Source organism: Triticum aestivum, chromosome 2D (assembly GCF_018294505.1).
Source record: "Triticum aestivum cultivar Chinese Spring chromosome 2D, IWGSC CS RefSeq v2.1, whole genome shotgun sequence".
Taxonomy (NCBI): Eukaryota; Viridiplantae; Streptophyta; class Magnoliopsida; order Poales; family Poaceae; genus Triticum; species Triticum aestivum.
Window position 1 is genome coordinate 372578565 of NC_057799.1, and position 16980 is coordinate 372595544.

Below are 16980 nucleotides of genomic sequence, written 5' to 3' on the forward strand. Positions count from 1 at the left end.
TGGTCTTATACTCGGTGATGCCGCTGGAGTGATGGACTCACTTATCTTCCAAGTCTTCCGCTGTTATCATTATTAGATGGCCTTAAGCCATGTTTATCATACTTAATCTCTTCGGAGATATTCGATGTAGTAAGTGTGTGATTGCTACTCTGTTATAAATCCTTCATTTGTACTGTGCGTGTCAGCATTACTGATCCAGGGATGACACTGGTGCACAGCAGCACAGGCCATTTGAGGTCTGGTCGCTACAAAAGGGTTCGGACAACCCCTGCCGCCATGCTGCAGCACATCGGCCAAAAGAGCTGCCACCACCCACAGCCCCCGACTCCACGCCACCTCCACCAGGGAGCCACGCCGCCGCGCGCCGGCCCGCCCAACCTAGATGGGGCCCAAAAGGGCCCACATCTGGGCGGAGCAGATGCCGCCGGCCAGCCGCACTACCACGGGCCCCGCAGCCAACGACCGCGTCACCACATCAAGAGCGCCCGTGTCACACCCAGCATTTTGTAACATGTCATTTGCATTAATAAAGCATGAAAATCTGGACCAACAAAAACTTTTGCTTTATTTGGTTTTTTAATTTGAGTTGGATTTCTCTCTGTGATTTCAAGTGCTCTTTAAAGTCAACACAGCTCCACCTTCTATACTTCAACTCCTTGCCCCAAACTTCTGCCCAATGATCATGTCATGTGTATAGTACAGTATAGTATTTTCTTACAAAATAATTTAGCCAAAAAGTATTTTCTAAATTTAGTATTCCAAAAACCCCTGAATTGAGTTTGCACTACAAGTACTTGATTTGGGGTATGAAAAATCTTTCAAAGAGTATGTTTGACTCCTATTAGGTATAGGACTCCCATAAACCACAAAAATATAATTTTAAAAGCTATTTTATTATTTTATTTAAAGATTTTTTCTTTATGCCAGAAATGGTCTTTATTAGGTTAAAATTATTTAAGTGTTTCAAAAATATTTGAGAAACTTTAGGGAAACTCAGAGGACATATATTGTCCATATATAAGAGTTCCAACACATGGTCATGTTCAAAATATTGGTCAAATCCCTCAAAAACCCTTTTTGGATATTTTAAGATTTTGAAATATTTACAAAGGAAATATTCTCTAAAAAATCCAAGAAAATTCTAGCAAGTCACATATGCATAATATGATGACCTTGCAAATTTTAAACTCAATCAAAATAGTTTTGGTTCACAAAAGTGCCCCAAAACCATCTCTGACCAGATCCAAGTTTGAACAACTTTACATTGCCAACCTCGTCCTTTTTGCCTCAAATTTTGTGGACATGCTCACATCTCAAAATAATGATACTACACCAAGTGGTGCATCAAGGGGAATAGTTTTGCATGACTAGATCTTGGAAAACCCATTTCTGTTGATTTCTAGGGTTTACAAAAGTTGCATTGGCAACTTTACCCAAATGGACCAAAACTTGGTGGAACACCTTATTTCTTCATGCCATTTGACCCTGTCAAGTCTCATGCAAAGAGGAATTCATCTACTTGCCCAAACCAACATCAAACACCTTCTGCCAATTTTTCAAAAGCATTACTTTGACCTCTTCCACTAAGGCTCAACTTTTTACCACAACCCCTCCTAGTCCTCTTCTACCTCCAATAACTCTCCCCTGGCCATTACTCAATGATTTAGGGGTAAAACACCCCCATTTACCTCCCTGGCCAGCAGTTCCTCTCTCTTTCTCACATCCCTCCTCACTCTAGTGGCCATCCATGGCATCCAAAGCTTCCTCCCCTTTGTTTACTACTCCCTAGCTCTACCAAACATGAGTGGGCACGCCCCTGCCGCTTAAACAATGCCATGCTGGCCATTTGCATGCTCCAGAGCACGCTACAATGCGGCCAGGCACTGTAGCCGCCCCCTGCCAACCATCTTCGGCCACCTCAGGCCACCCCAGCGCGCCCGACGATGCACCTCGACGTCTGCAACACGGAAGCTGGTCGGCCCCCTCCTCCTTCTCCCTCCTCCTGCCCCTGCTCGCACGCGTGTCGGCTGCCCGGGAGCGCCAGTGAAAACGCTCACACGCGTGGTGCCCCTGGCCCTCCCCTGCTCTCTCTCTCTCTCTCTCTCTCTCTCTCTCTCTCTCTTCACTCCCTCGCTCTAGACCAACCTCAGGAACACCCCAGACACATCGCAGCGAGCCCCGGTGACCCGTAGCGACGGCAACAAGTTTGCCGGCGCACGAGTCCTCGGTGGACCGTCGCCCGCCTATTTAAAGGCTGCCCCGCGCCGTCCTCTCCTCACCACTCGCCCTCTGCACCACCAAATCACCCCCTGCACCCCCAGTTCCTCTCCAGAGGGGCCCGAGCTCGAGATCGAGCTCGAGCTCCGCCGCTTTGGCTCGCCGTCGTCTGCACAGTATAGACCTCCTCCGCTACTCCTTTCCCTCTATTTGGAACAACCGTAGCCCACTGATTCCCCTCTCCTCCCAACTTCTTTTGCAGCCAAAAACGGCCGAAACCACCGACGCCCGACGCTCCTTCGCCGCGTGACCTCGTCGCCGGCGAACCAGGCCACTCCAGCGACCACGACGACCACCACCCGAATGGCGGCAGCCTCCTGAGTCTAGCCGTGCCATCGCCCGACCTCGTCGTGCCCTGCATCGCCGTCGGTGAGCTCGCCGACCCTCTGGTCGCGAGGTCAGAGATGATAGGTGGGCCCCGCCTGTCATCCTCACCTCTCCCTCGCCCCTCTCTCTCCCACTGACACCCGGGCCCCGCTCGTCAGGTTTAAACCTGGTGCACGCGCCGCTCTGGCTCGCCCGGGCCGAATCTCTTCTGGGCATCTTGCGCTACGGCTGTTCTGGCCCAGTTGCACAGTGCTCTTTCTCTTTTTCTTTTCTCTCTAATTTCAAAATATTCCACAGGATTAAATTAATGTCCAAATGCAATCATTCCAACTCCTAAAATCTTGTAATAATCCCACCTATTTAATGGTGTATCTTTCATGCAAATCCATCACCCTTTTTGTATTGTTCAAATTTAAACCCTTCTTTAAAAATCCGTTACTCTATCTCTTAAGCCCCAAATCCAAAACCATGAATTTTTCCCTTCTTAGTTTTCATCCTAGTATTTAACAAAAATAAGTTGACATTTTTCTGAGCACTTTGGTTTTTCTGTTTTACTATTGCCTTATTTTTTCCGTTGTTTCTTTTGCGACGAATAGATCCCGTATTTGACGAAGTAGTTGGAGAAGAAGAAGGAGAAGGACTTAAAGACTTTGAAGACCAAGCCAACCAAGGCAAGCAGCCCTTTGACCATGATAACCCTCTCATGTGCTTTGATAAATTTCCGTTGATACTTGCATGTTTGTAGCTCTACCTTGTGCTTAGAGATACGATGAATACTTGATGTTGACGCATGATGTTGCATCTATGCATGATCACCTCGTGGTTGCATTCTTTCGAAAACCCCATCGGGTGCCCCTAATGCCCGTGGGTGATGTTGAACTAAGGTCACCACTTGAGGAAGAAGTGGTGCACCAGAGCAAGCATTTTGTGTGTGTGTGTGTGTGTGTGTGTGTGTAAAATGATGGATTGGATTTAGGTGTGATTACCGTCCCAACCAAACATACCTAGGCCGATACTGGCATGGTGCCCACATTACTAGTGACGGGGGTGACACGAGGTCACTCTCGGGACGGGGTCGTGCTCGGATAGGCGGCCTGACTGTTTTCACAGGGCACCGGACACACCGTTGGTCCCTGCGTGTATGTGTGATAATGAAAAGGGCAGAGTCCCAAGATCTTGATGCTTATACACAAAGGCCGTGTACCAACGAGTGGACCCTATGTTAGTGTCGCATAGGGAAAGATAGTGATCGGGTGCTTCTCCCGAGTACTTGAGGTACCGCGGGATTGTGGATGACACGAAAGCTTCTCGGATCTTGTGGGTAAAGTGCGCAACCTCTGCAGAGTGTCAAACTATTAGAATAGTCGGGTCCACGGTCATGGACAGTTGGGTGGTGCTACTTAAACTATGTCCAGAAATTTTACAAACTTGGTACACATGTGTGTGTGGAGGAGAACTATTTGAGTCAAGGCTAATGACTTGACGTGTTGATTAAGCTAGAGTTGATCCAAACTCTCTTTATGTTGATATCTGTAACCTGTTCTTATGGTTACCAGAATTCATTGATGCATATCTTACCAGATGATATGACATTTCATCTAGTTTGATGCTGGGTTGCCTACTTGTTGTTACATCATGCATTGTTACCTTGATCCAAAAACATGGGTTGCTTACGAGTATATTCAAAGTACTTATTGGCTTGCCACTAGTTATTTAATTGGCCAGACATGGAGGAACAGGAGTTCGAAGAAGAGTTCTTTGGAGACGAACATGCAAACTAGGACGCTTTCCCAATCAGAATACCTGTAGGGTTAAGGCAGATGGCATGGGTCCTACTTATCAACGAAGATTTCCGCTGCTTGAGTTTATTTGACGTTCAGCCCTTGAGGCTCTATCTATGTAAGACTTGCCTATAATGGTCGTAATTTTTGTAAGACGGTATGTATGGATGTAAGACTCTTGTTATTCAGCTTCTGTGTGTTCAGTGAGCATTGATCTCTGGGATCACTGTACACGTGCATTCGGTGATCTCGACTTATGAGTCGGGTCCCCACAGCCCGCGACCCGCGGAACCCTGCTGTTGAGTATCATTGTTATTATGGAAACATAGGATAGCGTAGGATTTATTCCACCTTGCCTTGTACTTCAAGACGACCTTGTACTCCTATATATATGCCCATGAGGCTCAAGCAATACATCAACAATTCCACCAATCCTCTCTCTTCCTTCTAACACCCCCCACCAAGCCGCACCATCACCAGCTGAGTACCACCGCCGCCAGCAGGGGGCCCGCGCCCCCACGCTTGAGCGGGGAAAGAAGGGCATGTCGCCGCCATCGCCGCACGGGCAGGGCCCGGCGAACAATGCCGCGGCAGGGGGGAGCCGGAGGGGAGGAAGGCTGGAGGAGAGGACGACGGTGGGGGAGAGCGAGCGAAGCCGTCCAACTCTATAAAACCTCAGCTGAATATCTTCATAAGGTAGGCCGCAAAGTCAATGATTCTCAGTGGTAAGACCAAATTCGTCCGCTGTCACATGAAGCTTAGGGTTCCATGGTTGGTTCTCGAACTTGCCAGATACCGACGCTGATGGGAAAACATTTTGCCTATTGCATAGGTCCTTTTATTGATTATTAGCATCCATAAGGACAAGACACACATGTATGATGCATATAGTCTACAACTTGCGATCGAGAACAACACTCCAGTTGTATATATGTCCGTCGATTGATCGTCTACATGAGGAGCCCCCTGGCTATGCGGCCGTCAGCGCCCTGGGGAAAGAACCCGCCGGCCTGGGCGGGGCTTCCGGTGCCGTACACGATGCCGAGGATCTCCTCGGGCGTGCGATCGTAAGCGAGCGAGTAGCGGTCGCCGGCGATGATGTTCCCCACGGTCTGCCCCTCGGGCCCCTCACCCGGCACCACCACTAGCCCCTCGTCCTTCACTCCCCTCCTCCCCAGCTCGTTCCGCAGGTCGGAGATGTGCGCGGTCACCTCCGCCACACCAACACCATAGCTCACCACCCGCGACAGTCCGCGCTCGTACAACAGGGCCCGGATCACCGCGTCCTGTGCCGATTCCACGCCCAGCAGTCCCGCCACCAGCTGCGTGCAATCAATCATAGAAGTACGACAAGTTAATTATCACGTACATGTAATTAATGGGAATATCGATCAGTACGCATGCACGCATTTTGTGTGTCTGATCGATACGGCTGGTGGTAGGGTGATCACGCGTGTGGTGTAGCCTAGGTACGTACCCTTCTGGCCTGAGGAGTGAGGAGCTTGGGGTTGGCGCCAACGTAGCCGGTAAGACCGACGTACGGGATGATGTAGGAGGCGATGAGGAAGTTGAGGCTGTTCTCGTAGGGGTTGAAGGGCGGGTCCAGCGTCGTGTTCATCGCCTGCTCCACGATCTTGCCGATGTTGGTCGCGCTGATGTCCAGCTGCGGCCGCGGGAATCCCCTCACGTTCTGCTTGATCGCCCTGCACATACACACGCACTGTCCATAAACGACATGCTACTTCTCTGCTACTAATATTTCTTGGTCGGGAGAGAGTCCGAGCTAGTGGCCGAATTGTGAGGTTAATTGCGTACGTACCTGAGGTGGCCAACTTCTTGGTAGCAGAACTGTGTGGCGACGTCTCGGACGAAGGGGGTGAGGGCGGCGGTCTGGCCACCGATAGGAGGCGGGCCGCCGCCGGTGAGGTTGACGTCGATGCCATCGAGGCCGTAGCCCAGCGCCGACCAGCAGAAGAACTCCGCCTCCAGGTACTCGAGGTTCAGCGGGAACTCCAGCAGGTCCACGTCCGATTGTGGCAGCAGCGTGCCGCCGCCGCCGAAGAACCCGCGGTACCGTGCCCACTCGTTGTCCATGTCCTGCGCCCGGCAGACGCCGCCGCAGAGAGCAGCCGCCACCAAGGCGACCACCACGACGAAGGTGGCCGGCGCAGCCATGGCAATACTACTTGCAGCTCGTAGTATGATCACGAGTTGGGAGTTGGGACTAGTCTGCGCACGCCAAGGATGGTAGGATCACTGATCTGCAGGTTTGGGGGACTTAACTTGTGCGTGTTCTCGTCCTCGCGATCGGCGAATGTAATATAGGCGGTGCGGCACATGCGGAAGGGGTGCAACGTGGAGCGTGACGTGGACGGGAACGGAAGAGGAGTGGGGGTGGCGCGCCAAGGGTCTGGCCTCCGGCGGAACTACGTGTGGTGTTGTTTAAGCGGCCGGTCGCTGTTTGCTTTGTCTTGGAGGAAATTTTAGTGGGTCGACCATTACTCCATTGTGTGACGTTTTCTGTGCAGTTGTCTTGCGAGTTTTGTAGTTTTGGGCCTTACCCTGGGCTCCTGAGGTACACACAATGGTGGCGCAAATTAGACAAGTTCCCCCATACACGAAATGGGACATGCGATGTGCGCTCAGAAAGAACGAAGAAACAGGTGTCACTCACATATGCTTGCAAGGCATTATAGGACAGTGCTTGCAAGGAAAATATTAGCATGATGTACCTCTTTTTTAAGTTAGCAACGTGTATAACTTTTCCCCCGCAAAAAAAGAAGGCAACGTGTATAACTTTTGAAACATGTGCTCGTCCCTTAGGGCTTATTCGGTTTACTAGTTTCTCAAACCATAAGAATAGGAAAAGTAAATGATTAATAGGTCATGTCAGTTGAATTGAAGAATTCACCACTGAAAGCGCACTCCAATCTCCTAATTGGATTGATAATTAATGTCAGTCTTAACGGACTTAGCCTTTCATTTTTGTGATCCAAAGCCATATTGAGTCAATTCTTTCTCAAATGTCCTTAAAGATCAAACTTCAAAAACAATGTTTTGGACGGTGTCACCAAAATGTCACAAGGGTGACGAGATTACATTTGGGTCACATTGCACAAAAGTGTCAATGATTCAACTGTTAGATGTTCCAAGTCTGGTGGCCGAGCTGACAAACCTTCCTTCGGCCATGCAAGGAAAAGGAAGGGTCAGGATGGAAACTCCTCTACCAAGTACTTGACATTGCCGACTGCAAGTCCTCCTCCATCATGCACTTGAAAAATCCTTAAATATAGACGCGGCTCTTTGAGGTTACCGTTCAGACACAACTCCATATGGTAAGAGCATCTACAGCCGGGCTTTGCAAATTCGGCCCCTCAAACGCCCGCGGACGCGCCCGGATGCGCCTGCGGACACTGACCGGGAACGCCTCAAATCGTGTCGTCCATATCTGTTTCTTTCATCCGAACCCCTATATCCATACTATAGTATGCAATGTCGATCAAACTACGTAGATCAGCTTCGGACATAAAAATTGCACAATAGTTCTCCAAAAGATCCATCAAAGTTCACACAAACGACGGACAACTATATACTACATCTAAAACTTGAAATTAAAATAAACTTCATCACTTCCAGACCGACCCTTTCCCCTTCTGGTCGCCGGTGTAGCTGTACCCGTCGTCGGCTGGTAGAGGAGCGTCCGATTCTTCGGAGGAGGAGCCGCCGTCGTCGTCGTCGGAGGAGGAGTCGACGATGACGAGGCCCTTGAGGCGCTGGACGGCCCGGTCCTGCTGTCGCCTGAGCTTGGCTAGCTGAGCCGCCTCCTTCGCCTTCTCCAACGCCTCCCGCTCGGACTGCTCAATGGCAAGCCGAAGAGCCTTGGCGTTCTTCCGGCAGAGCCGTCGAGCGTCCGTCTCCGCCGTCGTAAGCGATCGGCGGTAGACCCACGCGAGGAGCCGCTAGTCCTCGTCGGGCTCCGCCGGCGGCGGACAGAGCTCTCCACGGCCTCCCTCTCCCTTGCCCGCTGCCTCCGACTCCGGCGTGCGTGTTCGAGCCGACAGGGCGGGCTCAAGCACCCACCGCGGCCCACGAGGGGGAGCAGCAGCCGGCGGGGCAAGGGGACGGCATGGGGAAGCAGCAGTTGGCGGGGTGATGGGCCGGCGCAGGGGAGGCGCCGATTGCGCTGGCCGCTTGTCGGAGCTACCCAGAGCCGGAAGAGGCCAACACCGGCGTCCGAGATGCGCTGACGGGGAAGCGGCGAGGCTGTAGCTCCAGAGCTGCCCCCGGTGTCCACCTTGGACCGCTCCAAGGCGATGCGGAGGGCAAGCTCATACTCCGGATCCACCTCGTCGTCGGAGCGGCTGCCGGAGCTCAACATTGCGCCGGATTCGATCGGAATCGGTGAGAGGAGAGGACAAAGCGAGAGAGGATAGTGAGTGAGCTAGGGTTTCAGACCAACGAGGCCGATGGGGTTTTTTGTGGGACATCCATGAGGTCGGTGGTGGGGCAGGCTTGTCAGACGGACATGCCCGGGCCACCCCATATCCGCCCCATATTTGGAGATATGGGGGGTGCCAGTCAGTCCGGACGTTTGAGGCCGATTTGAGGCGTCTGTCTGGGTCGAAAAAACGTGACCGGGCAGCCCGCCCGGGCGTATGAGGCGGCTTTGAGAGGTCCGACTGTAGATGCTCTAAACACTTAGAATAAGGGACATTGCCGAAAACCAGTATTGGAAAGGGTTTTGAACAGATGGATACACTGGTGGATGGTTGGACTCTAACGAATCAACAGACACTAGACATCTGAAGATGTGATATTGTGCGAATCCATGCCCCCCCCCCCCTCCGGTAATATTAGTGAACATCCCTTGATCACTTATACCCCAAACAGCCGACTTCACTTTCCTATTGGAAAGGAAAAATAGTTCTAACATGAACTTGTTCACCTGCAATAGTCAAGAACTCTTGACGGTATCTAGCTGGAACAACCTGTTCGTCCTGAATACCTTGACTTAAGGACAAATAATTTCATAATGGATGGTGTAGGACACAGAAGAAACAACAACTAGACATCTCCAGTGGTGACTGCACTAGTGGTTGTTGATGGACACAAAAGAAACAATGACCACTAGATGTCTACAGAGGTTACTACAACCGCTCAGGCGCGGCTCCTTGAGTATATTGATATATATATGCATTGTTGTAATATGAAATGTGTATCAACAAATGGCTATACTGACTACTACCCTTAAGTTGTAATTCAACTGATATATAATTATGTTGGGTTAATGTATTGTTTAATTGAGTTGCGTATTGTCGGTTGTTATACTTTATATTTTTAATTAACTAAATGTACTATGCACTAATAGAACAGAAGGCATGTTACTGGTAAGTAAAATACCAGGGAAGATCTAATTTTGAAACATGCCATAGGTAGAGTAGTTACTAGTGACACTCGCCTATTTTGCTAGTTACTGGTCACTTCTTACCACTGGCGAGTTACTATTGACGGCTACTCTGCTCATCAATAAAGTGGAAAATGCACCCATCACTGGTAAGTTGTAGTAGTGGTCCAACATTGGCTTGTGTGCATGGGAGCCTTCAAGGTGTGAAGGAGGCAAGATGTTTGCATGCACTAGAGAGCTATTTGGTGAAGATCTACCCTGATTAAGGCTAGACTTTCATGGTCGTAAGCCTTGGTGGCATAGGTTGAGTGCTCCATTGTGGGTGTAGTTCTCCACGGACTTGTCCTCCATGGATATAGCAACTATGGTCTTCGTGATCCTAGAACTTTTATGGTCGAAGCCTCCATCAACATGAAGTATAACAAGGCAAACTATCCGAATCACGGGGAAAATCTTATGCCATGCCCAGGTGATGGTGTCCGGATAAGGGGGTGCTAACCATGTCGTCTCTCAGACATATGGGCCGGGCTGAGGACCCTCAAAGTAACTATCTTGTGGGCTATATTCATTAGGCTCCCAGGAGCCTCTAGAAGGAATCTCCCCAAAGACTTGGTGTGTACTCCAAGACATAGAGGCAATCGTCGGAAAGATTACTATTAGATGTAACCAACCTATGTGTAACCCTAGGTACCCCCCCTGTGAATATAAGATGAGGGGTGTAGACCATAGAGGCCAACTCATTCATACACGATCTCGTCGTAAATCAACTTGTACTCTTTACCCCATCAATCAATACATTCAAAGTAGGACGTAGGGTGTTATCTCTTAGAGATAGTCTGGACCTGGGTAAAGTCATGTGTCCCTGTTACCGTCGTGCCAAGGCTACCGGCTCAGGACCCTCTACCCGAGATCTACTGAATTTAACTTTGTCATTAGTGGCCCATGAAGGTCCCTCTATATGTAGTCGAGGCGGTTTGATGGCGTCAATAGGAGATAATTAGATCGGTGCCGGCACAGCTTCTACGTCGCACCTCGGCTCGCCTGAACCATCTGAGAATATTGAAACTCCAATCCCTTGTCCATGACTTTAGATCTGGCCAAGGAATAACAACCAACTTCCACCCAAGCACCGAGGTTCTATCGGGCTCGGGGCGTAAGCTACACCTTACCGGACCAAGACTGGAGCTCAAATCCGATGAGACAATACGTGGCTAGGTGAGCCAGACCCCGCAAAAAGGACTAGTGCCAACGTTAGATTGACCTCGGGATCTAGCATGACCCTCTAACATGTGGTGCTTGCTCATAATCTTTTGCTAGCCAAAAGAGTTTTGTACTAACTAGAGATACTACATGTGCATCCAAATACCCTTAAACCAAGTTTCTTCTCATAAGAGTCCACCATATCTATCTATGGATTGAATAAGATCCTTCAAATAAGTTGTTATCGGTGCAAAGCAATAAAAATTGCTCCTAATATACATGATCTTTTATGTAAGGGAAAATAAGTTTTGTACGAACTTGTGATGGTAATGCAGTACACGCGACGAACTGCTCAACAAAGGTTGCTATCATAAGGGGCAATATAAAGTGAAGTTCCTTTGCATTAAGAGCTTGCACATAAAATTTAAAAGCGCATGGCAACCTCTATTTCCCTCTGTGAAGGGTCTATCTTTTACCTTTTAGTCTTTACTTTTATGCAAGAGTCAAAGGTATTTATCCCTGTTCCAACCTCAATTATTCTCCACTTGGCAAGCATTATGTGGCGGGGAATGATCCAGGCATATATATCCGGTTGAATATACGTAATCATGAGTTAGTATTGTTAACATTATCCCTAAGATAAATAAGTTGGGTGGTGAAACATTAAACCCCCATCTTCCTTTGTGTCTGATTGAAACAGTTTGTACTAAGAATATGCTTTGAGTGCCAGTAATCAGGGAAGACTATATGATAATTGAGTATTTGGAATTTTCTAAATGAAAAGCTCTTACATAGACCCTTCCTGAAGTATAATGAATTGTAATTGTTTTGATGACTGAGAACATGTTTGTTAGTTTCCAAGAAATTTTATTTTTTATACTTTGACTTGTGACTGAATTATTACTTGATCATGAGAAGTTATATGATTGATACTTGTGGTTATAACAATGATCATGATGCTACCATGTCTGTATTTTGCTTTACTGACACCTCTCTCTATAAACCTACGGTCATGATTATCGAGTTTGGTATTCGCTTGAGGACAAACGGAGTCTAAGCTTGGGGGAGTTGATACGTCCATTTTGCATCATGTTTTTCTACTGTTAATTATATTGATTCAAAGTTATTTTCACTTTTATATGCCATTATAATGCCTTTTCTCTCTTAAATTGTGAGCTCTATCACAAGAGGGAGATTGCCGGTAGCTGGAGTTCTAGACCTGAAAAGAGCTACAAAGAGATAACTATTCTCCGGAGCTCTGAATGGCCTGAAGTTTTATGGAGATTTATTTTGAAATATATAAAAAATACTGGAAGAAGAATCAGTAGGAGGGGACCCACCAGTGAGCCACAAGCTCAGGTGGCGCGCCCACTCCTCTCTGGCGTGCCACCTGAGCTTGTGGGCCCACCAGCAGGCCTACATGGTCCATCTTATCCTATATGAATCCATTTTCCCTAGAAAAAATCAAGAGAAGACTTTCTGGATGAAGCGTCGGCATCTTGAGGCAAACCTAGGCAGGAGCACCTTTGCTCTTCGGCGGAGCGATTCTGCCAGAGATACTCATCTCCATCATCATCTTCAGCAACACCATATTATATCCAAACTCTAGTTCATCTCTTGTATTCAATCATTGTCCAAAACCTCAGATTGGTACATGCGGATTGCTAGTAGTGTTGATTACATCTTGTAGTTGATGTTAATTGGTTTATTTTATGGGAGATTATATGTTCAAATTGCTAATCATATATTTATCTCCTCTGATCATGAACATGAATATAATTTATGATTAGTTTCGTTTGTTCTTGAGGATATGGGAGAAGTCTTGTTATAAGTAATTATGTGAAGTTGGTCTCCATTCAATATTTTAATGATGTGTTATTTTGTTCTTCCTCTATTGGTGTCATGAGAACGTCGACTAAATAAAATATTACCATGCTTGGGCCTAGGAGAAGGCATTGTGGGATTAGTAAGTAGATGACGGGTTGCGAGAATGACAGAAGCTTAAACCCTAGTTTATCCACTCTTCCGTAAGGGCTGATTTGGATCTATATGTTTCATGATATGGTTAGATTTATCTTAATTATTCTTTCGTAGTTGTGGATGCTTGCAAGAGGTGGTAATCAAAAGTGGGTTGTTTGTTCAAGTAAGAACAACACCCTAGCATCGGTCCACCCACATACAAATTTATCAAAGTAGTGAACGTGAATCGATCAATCGTGATGAACATGACTAGACGAAATTCCCATGTGTAAGTGCATCTAGTGCCCCTTAGTGATTTTGGTGTATTGAAGACTTATAGGTTAAGGGACTAATGCGTTTGTGAGTGTACACAAGTCTATAAGTCTATAAGGAGTTCGATATTTACAGAGAAAGTCGACCCCTAAAAATGAATGTCTTCAACTGAAGACTTTGGCTTTCTGAAGACTTTGAAAGTGAAGAAATTGGTGTGACCATGAACACTTGATATCCATGCGAGGAACATGAAGCGTGAAGACTTTTGTTTTCGTAGTTTCATTTTCTCTTTCTTGAGTCATAGGAAACACCGCATTGTTAAAGGGGGTCGAGGTAAAACTAAGGAAAAGTTTCCAAGTGATGCTCATCTCAAAATCCTACACCTACCAATCCCTTCGAGTGAAGCCATTGGAAATCTCATACAGTTCAGTAAATTTCTTCAGTGATAGAGATGAAGATCTTCTGGTCTCTGAGCAATTTGTTCTAACTGAGGAGTTAGGAATTCGCCAGTGCGGATTGCCTACAAGTGAGGAACATGATAGCCCTGAGGAATTTGAACCTCAAATTTCCGACCGTTGCTGTGCTTGAAGGAAATATGCCCTAGAGGCAATAATAAAGTTGTTATTTATATTTCCTTCTATCATGATAAATGTTTATTATTCATGCTAGAATTGTATTACCCGGAAACTTAGTACATGTGTGAATACAAAGACAAACAAAGTGTCCCTAGTATGCCTCTACTAGACTAGCTCATTAATCAAAGATGGTTAAGTTTCCTGACCATAGACATGTGTTTTCATTTAATCAACGGGATCACATCATTAGAGAATGATGTGATGGACAAGACCCATCCATTAGCTTAGCATAATGATCGTTTAGTTTTATTGGTATTGCTTTCATCATGACTTATACATGTTCCTCTGACTATGAGATTATGCAACTCCCGAATACCGGAGGAACACCTTGTGTGCTATCAAATATCACAACGTAACTGGGTGATTATAAAGATGCTCTAGAGCTGTCTCCGATGGAGTTTGTTGATTTGGCATAGATTGAGATTAGGATTTGTCACTCTGTGTATCGGAGAGGTATCTCTGGGCCCTCTCGGTAATGCTCATCACTATAAGCCTTGCAAGCAATGTGACTAATGAGTTAGTTGCGGGATGATGCATTACGGAATGAGTAAAAGAGACTTGCTGGTAACGAGATTGAACTAGGTATGATGATATCGACGATCGAATCTCGGGCAAGTAACATACCGATGACAAAGGGAATGACGTATGTTGTTATGCGGTTTGACCGATAAAGATCTTCGTAGAATATGTAGCAGCCAATATGAGCATCCAGGTTCCGCTATTGGTTATTGACCAGAGATGTGTCTCGGTCATGTCTACATAGTTCTCGAACCCGTAGGGTCCGCACGCTTAACGTTCGATGACGATTTGTATTATGAGTTATGTGATTTTGATGACCGAAGTTTGTTCGGAGTCCCGGATGAGATCACGGACATGACAAGGAGTCTCAAAATGGTCGAGAAAAGATTCATATGTAGGACGATGGTATTTGGACACCGAAAGTGTTCCGGGTGATACCGGGTCACCGGAAGGGGTTCCGGGCAACCCCCGGCAAAGATATGGGCTTAATGGGCCAAGTAAGGGAACACACCAGCCCACAAGGGGCTGGTGCGCCCCCTATAGGGCCAGCCACATGGGGAGAAAGTGAAAGGAGAGGAGGAAAAGGAAAGTATGAAGTAGGACTCCTACTTCCTTTCCCTCCCCCCTCCTTCCTTTCCCCCTTGTCCAAATATGGTAGGGGGGCGAATTGGACTAGGGGACCAAGTAGGATCCCCCCTACTTGGGCGCGCCCTAGGCTGCCTCCTTCCCTCTCCCTCCTTTATATACATGGGGAAGGCATCCCTAGAACACACATCAATTGTTCCTAGCCATGTGCGGCGCCCCCTCCACAATTAACACCTCGGTCATATCGTCATAGTGCTTAGGCGAAGCCCTGAGCCAGTAACTTCATCATCACCGTCGTCATGCCGTCGTGCTAATGAAACTCTCCCTCGTCCTCAACTGGATCAAGAGCTCGAGGGACGTCATCGTGCTGAACATGTGCTGAACACGGAGGTGCCGTACGTTCGGTACTTGGATCGGTTGGATCCTGAAGACATTCGACTACATCAACCACGTTTCTAAACGCTTTTGCTTTTGTTCTACGAGGGTACGTGGACACATTCTCCCGCGTAACTCGAAACAGGAGCTGCAAAATGAACAAAGACTAGTTATGGGCGAAGTGACGATGTGTGTTGGAAATGATTCCAAGGTTGATAAGATCACCATCGCGCACTCCCTCTACCTTCGAGATTAGTGTTAGACCAAAATAAATGTTATTTGGTGTTTGCGTTGAGCATGAATATGATTGGGTCATGTTTATTGCAATACAATTATTCATTGAAGTCAAAGAATAATTGTTGTTCTGTTTACATGAATAAAACCTTCTATGGTCATACACTTAATATAAATGGTTTATTGAATCTCGATCGTAATGATACACATATTCATAATATTGATGCAAAAAGATACAAAGTTAATAATGATAGTGCAACTTATTTGTGGCACTGCCGTTTAGGTCATATTGGTGTAAAGCGCATGAAGAAACTCCATGCTGATGGGCATTTGGAATCACTTGATTATAAATCACTTGATGCTTGCGAACCATGCCTCATGGGAAAGATGACTAAGACTCTGTTCTCCGGAACAATGGAGCAAGCAACTGACTTGTTGGAAATAATACATACTGATGTATGCGGTCCAATAAGTTTTGAGGCTCGCGGCGGGTATCGTTATTTTCTGACCTTCACAGATGATTTGAGAAGATATGGGTATATCTACTTAATGAAACACAAGTCTGAAACATTTGAAAAGTTCAAAGAATTTCAGAGTGAAGTGGAAAATCATCGTAACAAGAAAATAAAGTTTCTACGATATGATCGCGAAGGCAAATATTTGAGTTACGAGTTTGGCCTTTATTTAAACAATGTGGAATAGTTTCACAACTCACGCCACCTAGAACACCACAGTGTAATGGTGTGTCCGAACGTCGTAACCGTGCTTTATTAGATATGGTGCGATCTATGATGTCTCTTACCGATTTACCACTATCGTTTTGGGGTTATGCATTAGAGACAGCTGCATTCACGTTAAATAGGGCACAATCTAAATCCGTTGAGACGACACCATATGAACTATAGTTTGGTAAGAAACCTAAGTTGTCGTTTCTCAAATTTTGGGGTTGCGATGCTTATGTGAAAAAGCTTCAACCTGATAAGCTCGAACCCAAATCGGAGAAATGTGTCTTCATAGGATACCCAAAGGAGACTGTTGGGTACACCTTCTATCATAGATCCGAAGGCAAGATATTCGTTGCTAAGAATGGATCCTTTCTAGAGAAGGAGTTTCTCTCGAAAGAAGTGAGTGGGAGGAAAGTAGAACTTGATGAGGTAGTTGTACCTTCTCTCGAATTGGAAAATGGTTCATCACAGAAATCAGTTCAAGTGATGCCTACACCAATTAGTGAGGAAGTTAATGATGATGATCATGAAACTTCAAATCAAGTTACTACCGAACCTCGTAGGTCAACTAGAGTACGATCTGCACCAGAGTGGTACGGTAATCCTGTTCTGGAAGTCATGTTACTAGACCATTATGAACCTACGAACTATGAGGAAGCGATGATGAGCCCAGATTCCGACAAATG

The 16980-nt window shown here is 46.8% G+C and overlaps 1 protein-coding gene across 1 annotated transcript; it reads right to left on the reverse strand.

The window, feature by feature from the left end:
- Positions 1-5187: 5187 nt before the first annotated feature.
- LOC123049353 (desiccation-related protein PCC13-62) lies at positions 5188-6680 on the reverse strand. The gene is made up of 3 exons (XM_044472282.1): positions 6205-6680; positions 5863-6088; positions 5188-5707 (listed from the first exon to the last, which is right to left on the reverse strand). The coding sequence occupies exons 1-3, from the start codon at positions 6558-6560 to the stop codon at positions 5336-5338; spliced, it is 954 nt and encodes a 317-aa protein (XP_044328217.1). The 5' UTR covers positions 6561-6680; the 3' UTR covers positions 5188-5335.
- Between the last annotated feature and the right edge of the window lie 10300 nt (positions 6681-16980).

Coding starts and splice junctions, on each gene's coding strand:
- LOC123049353 (XM_044472282.1), bottom strand. CDS start 6,560: ATGGCTGCGCCGGCCACCTTCGTCGTGGTGGTCGCCTTGGTGGCGGCT. Junction 6,089..6,204: donor CAAGAAGTTGGCCACCTCAG/GTACGTACGCAA, acceptor GTGTATGTGCAG/GGCGATCAAGCAGAACGTGA. Junction 5,708..5,862: donor TCACTCCTCAGGCCAGAAGG/GTACGTACCTAG, acceptor GATTGCACGCAG/CTGGTGGCGGGACTGCTGGG.